Source organism: Siphateles boraxobius, unplaced genomic scaffold (assembly GCF_051911475.1).
Source record: "Siphateles boraxobius isolate OS27281-9 unplaced genomic scaffold, OSU_SipBor_1 12, whole genome shotgun sequence".
In the NCBI taxonomy this organism is placed as follows: Eukaryota; Metazoa; Chordata; class Actinopteri; order Cypriniformes; family Leuciscidae; genus Siphateles; species Siphateles boraxobius.
Window position 1 is genome coordinate 29445001 of NW_027508722.1, and position 9478 is coordinate 29454478.

Sequence of the window (9478 nt, forward strand, 5' to 3'; positions counted from 1 at the left end):
ACACAATATTCCTTTTAATAGGCAAAATAACTGATAATACGGAACAGGATGCTCACGTGTATTTGTGATCAGTGGAACCGCGTTTGCCGTATTTACTACGGGTGGCAGGTTTGGGATCACCACAGTCTTAGGCTCAGCTGGAATATCAACCACCGTCAAGGCAGGAGTGGAAGACACTAAACAACAGTGAAGAAGGACAGGTTTCAGATAGCATAATGATATTAAAATAATTATTAAAATACAAATATTTCTTAATTACACAAATGATTTCTGGAATATGTGTTATCTAAACATACATTTAACTATAAATAATACATAAGGGATATATAAAAATTACACACCATTGGGAGTACTACTTTCAGCATTTCCCTCTGAATCATCCATTGAATTTTGCTGTTGCCATGGTTCCAGCTCCTCCTCCTCACACTCCATAAACAAATCCGCGTCCATGTTTCTGAAACAAAATGTTTGAGCTAAACGGTTAACGGTGCCTTTACAATCTACATGAAAGAAAAACAGTAATGATATTGCTGCCCATGGTATTTAGTGTATTAATAAATCATAAATCGGGAAATTTTAGGGTTTCATTACAGATTTGACAGGTGAATGACGTCTGAAGTGAAGACCCTCACAATATTTACCGGGCTCTGACAGCATTCAGGTCCGACCAGTTTCAAAGTCAAGGATGGCGTCTACAAAACCGACTCATTCTGCAAATTAAGTAAAGTGTGTTCACATATATTATATATATAAAATGCTATATATTATATCATCTGTAACAAAATGGGTAAGATGTTCAGTGTGCTGCCGTATCACTTCAGGAAAGCCTTCAATAAATTGTCTAAGTACGCGCAATGTGATTTCATCCAACTAAAAGAGGCGAAGAGAAAAGTAGTTCCTGTGCCCTTTCAACCAATGCGTGAGACTAGATGATTTGACAGACCTAAATAAAAGCATGAGCCTTAGATATGTATACAATAACAATAAATGTGTATTAAAATCTAAAGTAGGCTAGGACGAGTGACAGCGCGATGTTTTTTACAATTACTCGGTCACAAATGATGCAGCAACCACCTCGCGCGCTAAGTGCGCACTCCGCATACTGTCCCTTGCGCACATAATGTACGACGATCATCAAATGTGTAGATTAAAGCGCGAATATATCGAATATTGTCGATTTTATAAATAATACTTACCGGATTATAGTCTATATGAAAATATGTTCAATGTGATATATTGAAAGCACACAAAGCCAGCCGGTACGTCACAGACGAGACGAATAAATGCGCTAAATGGGCAGAGGTTCTGCTCTTTCTGCGGCAGCGATTGGTTGATGCGTGCAAAACGCCACTTCCTGTTTTGGATTCGGACCTCTGATTGGCTGTAATCTCTGAAATAAGGAGGAGTGGTTACTGGAACAAGAAAATGGCTTCCTTCCTTGCAACGACAACATTTTACACTATCTAACCAACTGCTGGCTTAATAGTGGCAAGCAGACAATGTTTGTATGTTATTCAACACTTTGCTGGTGTTTTGCAGATAAACTGTCAAGACCATCATAGACTGTTGTTTTCTGAACTCAATCAAATATATAAATAGTCTCTGACTCAATTCATGATTTTAAATTATTGATCACTTAAAACATCTCCCATATGCAAATATTGGCTAAAAATATTAATTTATACAACCCTTGCAAGTAAAGCACTGATAAATAGGTTAGGAACCAAAAAGCAAAAACCAGTACTTTTTATAACCGGTTCCAACCGGTTTCCAGATAGGCTACTGGAATATATATTGATGAGATATGGTTTCATTAACGGTTCTCAAACGTGCGTCCTTCCGCCAATGTGGATGGAACATCACATTGCAGTGTTAACTTTACTACTATTCCAATTCACTGCAAAGTCGATACTAAATAATTCAGCACGAAAAAAAGAGTGGTGAAGTCCGACTCAAGAACAAACGACTCTTAAGAGTCGATTCTTTTTAGTTAATCAAACAGTGCGACCAGTGTAGTCGGATGATAAATGACTCTTCTGAACCGATTCTTTTTAGTGCATCAAAAACACAATGACTCTAACTGAACCAATAACTTTATTGTTATGTTGTAGCCTACTTTATTTTAACATAAATGATTTATTTCAAATTACCTACCGCAAAATGTCCCAGGTCTGTACTCTCAGCGCTGAATATTATTAAAACCACTATAGTGACTACTGGGCTTTTGATCATTCAAGAAACTGAAGCTGAGATACACGTTTCATAACACAATGAAATCTGCTGCTAAATGATGACACGCGCGTAAGCAGCCAGTTGGCGAAACGGACAGCAGGTAGGCCACTAAGCTGCAAACCCTATATATAGAATTCTGCACAGGACAGAATGTAACATCCCTGGCTTATTCTTCATTTAGTAGCCTACACCTGCATGGGATATGATGGACCGAGTCACATCATCTGATCGAATGAACTATGGCATCGTCCTCGCGCTGACGTCGATCAGTAAGTTACGTGCATTATTTGACATCTTTAGAACCTTTAAGAATGAAAATAATCTCTCTCTCTCTCTCTCTCTCTCTCTCTCTCTCTCTCTCTCTCTCTCTCTCTCTCTCTCTCTCTCTCTCTGTGATAAGACGTTAAAAGAAAGTAATACTTTTATTCAGCACGGATAAATAAGTTTTTAAAGAATAACGCCATTTATAATGGTATACAAGATGTGTCTATTTCAAATAAATGCTGTTCTTTTTAACTTTTATTTATCAACAAAAGAATCCTGAAAAAAATGTATCGCCGTTTGCTCAGAAATTTTAAGCAACACAACTGTTTAAATTAATAATAGGAAGAAATATTGCATGCCAAATCAGCATATTAAAATTATGTCTGAAGGATCATGTGAAACAGACGATTGGAGTAATGGCTGTTGAAAATTGCTATCACAGGAATAAAGTACTTGTTAAAATATATAAATATAAAAACATTATTTTAAATTGTAATAATATTTCAGAATACAGTTTTCACTGTATACTAAATCAAATAAATGCATCCTTGATGAATATAAGAGACTTTCATTAAACACTGTGTCCATACCATCTCCGATACAGGCTTTATGCTGCTGCGAAAATGGATTGCTGGTGGTGTCTGCAAAAGCTATGCTCGTTTGGATGGCAAGACAGTTGTGATCACTGGTGCCAACACTGGGATTGGCAAGGAAACTGCAAAAGATATGGCTCGTAGAGGTATGACACATTACATACGTCCTCATATATTATTCCCTTACTTCCAGTGTATAAATATGTATGTGTGTTTATATAGGGGCTCGGGTAATTATGGCCTGCCGGGATTTGACACGTGCTGAGAAAGCTGCAGAATATATTCGCCGCTCCACTGGAAATGGCAATGTAGTCATCAGACACTTAAATCTAGCCTCTCTCTATTCTGTCCGAGAATTTTCCAAAGAGTTCATAACCACAGAAGAACGACTGGATATACTCATCAACAATGCAGGTGAGTAAGATTTCACAAGAAAGAAGCAAGCAATACAGAGACAGATTTTAAAGGGGACCTATTTTGCCCTTTTTTACATGCCCCTGTTTTCATGCATACTAAAATGCAAATGAGCTGCTGCTCCCCAACCCACTTTCCAGAAGAGGGCGAAGCCTTTACAGCTCTTGCCTAATACTCTGCCAAAAAACTAAAACATCTGTTTGGTTTTGATTATCATCTCTATTGCGGTTACGCTAACTTGACATTGCAGTTTTGTCAAACAAAGTTCACACAGATGTCTGTGAACATAAAAAGCAAGTAAAGAAATCGCATGTGTATATTAGTATTAAAGGGAGAGCAGCGTAATATACAGTACCTACGGTTATATATGCTGTTAATATGAAGTTAATATGAATCAGACAACAAAAGAAAAACAGAAATCACTCACTGCTCTTGATTAAATAACTTTATTAGCTTTAATAAGAAAACATTTCTGACTTGTATGCTGCTGTTAAATGCTCTGGCGAGGAGATAAACATGGCGGACTGTGTACAGGTCACTCAGGGCGGGGTCTATGCTAATAAGGCAAAATCCAATTGTGGGCGGGGCCTAAGCATATGTGATGTCACAAATGCTAGATTCTGCAAACTGCGTGTTCAGAGACACTGCTCATGATTTATGGGGATTAAAAATAAAGAAGAGTAGGTGGATTTTTACCATTATTGGGTAGTTGTGTACACTGTGGTGATCACTGCCGACACACATTTATGTTCAAACACCATGTAAAAGTGAATGTTGCATAATAGGTCCCCTTTAAAGTTTTTTTTTTTTCCTGACAGGTGTGATGATGTGTCCAAAGTTGATCACAGAGGATGGCTTTGAGACACAGATGGCTGTCAATCACTTGGGACATTTTCTTCTGACCAATCTACTATTAGGAGTGCTAAAGAGATCCTCCCCCAGCCGAGTAGTGAATGTGTCCAGTGTTGTACATGTTGGTGGTAATTTAAAAAAATGCACTAATTTTCAAAAATTATTTTATGCTCACCAAGGCTGCATTCATTTGTTTAAAAATAAGGGAGGAAAACAGTAATATTGTGAAATATTTATTTATATATCACTACATATTTCTGTTTTTCTATTTTAATATATTTAAAATTTTAATTTATTCCTGTGATGGCAAAGCTGAATTTTAGCATCATTATTCTAGTCTTCAGTGTCACATGATCCTTCAGAAATCATTCTAATATACTGATTTGGTGCTCAAGGAACATTTATTATTATTATCAATGTTGAAAAAAGTTCAACATAGCATTTTTGTGGAAACGTTTTTTAATCAAGATTCTTTGATTAATAGAAAGTTCAATTTAATGTATTTTTGCTGAAAAAAAAGTTTTTATTTCTTTAAAAATTAAAATATTTTAAACAGTAGTGCAGATGCTGAAATAAAATACAACAAAACAATAGAGCATTTTTTAGTCCAATAGATTTCTTATTTGTCACTGTCTTCCTATAGGTAAAATTGAATTTGATGACCTTTTCTTTGACAAAAGGCCTTACAGTCCTCTGACCAGCTATAAACAGAGTAAGCTGGCCAATGTGCTTTTCTCCAAAGAACTTGCACGAAGAATGAAAGGTAAGATACTACTACTACTACTACTACTACTACTACTACTACTACTACAGTTTTTGGTATAGCAAACAAGTTTGAAACCTAACAAACAAACTTACAAAAGCTGTTTGTTTATTTTAAGCAAAAAGTAGACAATATTTTATTGTTACGGTAATGTTGATTTAGTCACATACTGTTTCAATGGCCGCGTTTAATCAAGTTTGCAACCAGTTGCTTTACATATAAATGGATGCTTCCATAGGTACAGGAGTTTCCTCATACTGCCTGCATCCAGGAGTGATTCGAACAGAGCTGAATCGTCATATTCTGTTATGGTACCCAATGCTGAAGACTATACTGTCTCTGCCCAGTATGCTGCTGATGAAAACTCCCTGGCAGGGCGCACAGACCTCCATCTACTGCGCTGTCGCTGAAGGCTTGGAGAGGAAGTCTGGATGCTACTTCAGGTAAACGCAATCATTTGTCCATTGCTAAAGCATTGCAAGCAAATAAGTTTCACTCTGATATAATACATCACAATAGGGTAGAAAGAAAAGACAATCTCAACTTCCGTTTCATGCTGACTTTTAAAGAGTGGGCAAGACAACTAGATAAACTTGTTTTAGAACAGACTTGTTTCTGTGCATCTGTGTTTTGTGCAGTGATTGTGCTGAAAAGGACCCTGCTCCAGAAGGAAAAGATGATGCATCGGCAAGAAGGTTGTGGGAGGAAAGTGCTCTACTGGTCGGACTAAACAACCAGCACTGACACTCTTCCTGATTGCAAGTGCTCCCACTAGTGGCGATACCTGTGACCCAAAAATACTAGTGAGGTAGCAGAACCACAGAATCAGATAGGACGTCATGGCAGAGCTAGTGCCAAGACAAATGGCATGATTTCCATTGAGAGATGCATATGTGCCAGCATTGTATTTTTTTTTCTTCTTCTTCTTTAATTTTTGGAACAGTATTTTCAAGAAAAAAAGCACATGTGTGTGGCTGTGTTTTCTTTGAAATTAATCACATTCTTATCAATTATAAGTGGACCGCTTTAGAGAAAGAACAAGAAGCAAATCGTGCTCTGTTTGTTAACCATCCAACAATGAGTTGTGCTTTTTTTTTTAAATCTTTGTTCTCAGGATTCCTTCTTGATGACATGATGGTGCCCAGCACATTCTAGCACATTTTATCAGAACAAACTCCCGTAATATTCTTTAAAAAGAAACGTGAGGTATATTGTGTCCAGTATGTGCATACCTAATATAGATTATGTTTATTATAATTTATATATATAATTTAACCACTAGATGGCGCTAAATATGTATTTTTGGAAACATGGCATGTTATGCAGTTCCCCTCTACTTGAATTATTCCACAATGTAGCACTGCAGGTAAATTGAAAACAAAAGGAAAATATTGTTTCCAAAGATGCAGACCCTGGATCACATGATCACCCTGTGATGTGGTTGTAGGTTACAGTTGCAATTATGTAACAAGGACACTCAAATCAATATAAAACAGCACAACTCCTATTTTTTTTTTCTCATTATTGAATTTTGCATTCCGATTACCATTTGTAATGTTACAAAATAATACATTTTCAAATAAATGCTTTTTCAAAAAAATTCTTTTAATCAAAGAATCCAGAAAATTACATACGCTATATTGTATACCATGTTATATATATATATATATATATATATATATATATATATATATATATATATATATATATATATATATATATATATATCATGATTTCATACAATGTCACTGCACTGCATTGAAATAATGGTTGCTGAAAATTCTAAATTTGAAAACATATTAAAATATAAAAACAGTTATTTTAAATTACAATAATATATCACAATATTATGTTTACGTTATTATGTTTTTATTGTATTTTTTATCAAACCCAAAACTTTTAAATAACAATGTATGTGTAAATGTCAATTCTTTGTATGCTTATTACTGAAAACAAGTGATAATAATAACACATGCAGTGTGGCTGACAGTGGCACACAGAACCACTTTTGCACCTCGACAGGACATATTTCATGTAAACATAATTAGTCCAAAAAAAAAAGATTAATCAAGCCATGACAATGCACGACACCCTCAGTCATTTCTGAGTGCCTTGCAACATAGAATAGAGATGAAATCCAATTAAAAACCAATTGCCGGGCCATTCAAACCATCCAACTCCAAGCACAATTTAGCTTGTAGCATTAGCACATCATTTATGGTCGACACAGAGCATAATTCACTAAACTCATTCCATCATATCCAGCACCATAATGCTTGTCAAGAGCTAAACCCAATCAATGAGCGTTCTGCATGTGTGGCCCCTGTGGGCAATGCCTGGCGCCTGCTGGTCTCCACTGGCTTCAAATATAAGAGGAAGAGCATTAAACAGAGATGTGCTCCTTCTCTTTTACATTATTATAAGAAAAGAAAGAGCAGCATTAAACTAAAACCTATTGTTCATATGAACAAAATAACTGTCATGAATCTGCATCATCTTTCAGACTTGAATATCCATAATGTGCTGATATCATCAGATGCGGATGTTGCGTGTCATTCCTGCCGGTCTAAGTATAATTTACATGTAACCAATATAAATTTTGTATTCAAATGTGATGTGGTCTGTCATTGAGGTTATTTTTAGGGGAATATTTTTCAACGGCTCTTGTATCTGTAGTCATATTGTATGGAAGCTTATTTTTTGCCATGGAATAAAAATGTAAAAAAGGTAATTGTGACTTTATAATCACAAACTTCTGACTTTTTTCTCCCAATTGTGAGTTTATATCTCCCAATTGAGAATTTTTTTTCAGAATTGCTAGTTCATATATCAAAATTCTGAGTTTATATCTTGAAATTCTTTATACCTGCACTTGTGTAAAAATAAATATACCAAAATGTATGTGAAATATATTTATTTTATGCTAACTACAACAAATACATTTAAATATTTATGTACTTAATATGAATACCCTACAGTTGTACTTTTGGTGTACTAAATTGTTATACTTAAAGTCTTTAGTGATCCAAAAGTAGTGCTGAGGTGCAACTAAAGATACAGGGCTACTTAAGTATATTTGATTGTGCTAAAGTGGAACTATTGCAAGTATACTTAAGGTACACTTTAATTATCTTGCATTTAAAGATTGATATTATACAGTGGTCATACTATCCTTACTAATAAATATATTAAAACACATTTTAGGCTTAATATAGAGAAATGTGCATGTTGAAATAAAGAAGTACCAAATAAATCGTAATTGTAACATTTATATCAGTAAGTCACAAGCGATATGTCAGTAAATATGTTAATGGATTTGTATATAGACCTACTTAGTATGAAATAATAGTATTTTAATACAAACGTTTTTTTTCACTAGAGTGACCACATGCAGAATTTTGAGTGGAAAAGTCATAAAAAAGGCAAAAAAAAAAGAGCAACTTGCAATTCTGAGAAAAGTTTAAATTGTATGAAAAAGTTTGACAAATCTGTATGACTATACCTATGAATGAGTATAGTTCTACATTAACACTTCAACTTCTACAATGAAATAATATGGAACTTAGTCAAAATTGTAATGCACTTCAACAACAATACAGACATGAGTGAGTCTATAAGTCAAAATGTCTGTGTTCTTATAAAAGTATGTCATTGTGATCATCTCTATTTGTTTTGCCCCAGGGGTTAATGTTGTGCTCAACCCCCTATCCATTGTGCCTTGATGAGGCTTTTGGGAGGATTTGTGGGTAATGGGAGGGCCGTTGTAAGACCTCATTGGAGACCAGATGAAAATATCATAAAAGCTTCATCTTCCTGAGTCAGTGTGTTTGGCTCCAAGAGCTTAGGGGTCACGGCAACTGCTGACCCATTCGCTTGACTCGACTGTTAGGGGCCCCGTTAATGTCAGCCCTTCACCAGCTCTGAGGGAATATGATTCAGCTTAACTGCCGTGGTTTTCTGGCCAACTTAGTGCTGGAATGCAGCAGACCTAATAATAATGGTACATGAAGAGGTCTTTCTTTTGAAAGAATGGACTAGTGTACAGGACTCAATTCCGGGCAAGCCGGTCTGATTTGCAGTCCCTTAGGGCTTATTGTCTCCCAGTACACACACACACACATACACACACGCACACATGCTACCTCTACAGCTATTTGAATAATGGGGTGCCGGCACAAAAGGAACTACTAACAGAAATAGCCTAGGGACAAGAGGGGGGCATGAAGAATATCACTCTTTTACTCACAGATTAACTGTTTTTATCTCGAGAGATAATCAGTTCAGCGAGAACTGCCATGCATAACAGTCCATTGAAACCTGAGAGCTCATCTCCCTGATCTTGGATTCGACCGCAGTAAAC

General features: G+C 35.8%; 2 protein-coding genes across 5 annotated transcripts in view; one reads left to right on the forward strand and one right to left on the reverse strand.

The window, feature by feature from the left end:
• Positions 1-1321, reverse strand: part of pogzb (pogo transposable element derived with ZNF domain b) — a 12516-nt gene extending 11195 nt beyond the window's left edge. For 3 of the 4 annotated variants that reach the window (XM_077217830.1, XM_077217829.1, XM_077217826.1), the window contains exons 1-4: positions 1197-1321; positions 642-710; positions 342-454; positions 57-176 (exon numbers count right to left, since the gene is read on the reverse strand). In XM_077217830.1, coding sequence (XP_077073945.1) covers positions 57-176; positions 342-450 — 229 coding nt within the window. In that variant the 5' untranslated portion in view covers positions 451-454; positions 642-710; positions 1197-1321. Of the gene's footprint in view, positions 1-56; positions 177-341; positions 455-632; positions 711-1196 lie in introns of all 4 variants that reach the window. The other variant, XM_077217827.1, reaches the window with a different exon arrangement.
• A 969-nt stretch (positions 1322-2290) lies between these two features.
• On the forward strand, positions 2291-6053 carry crdhl (cone RDH-like). Its single transcript, XM_077217833.1, has 7 exons — positions 2291-2501; positions 3101-3235; positions 3312-3503; positions 4322-4483; positions 4999-5118; positions 5357-5561; positions 5757-6053. Exons 1-7 carry the CDS (start codon positions 2435-2437, stop codon positions 5860-5862), a joined length of 987 nt encoding a protein of 328 aa, XP_077073948.1. The 5' UTR covers positions 2291-2434; the 3' UTR covers positions 5863-6053.
• The last annotated feature ends 3425 nt before the right edge of the window (positions 6054-9478 follow it).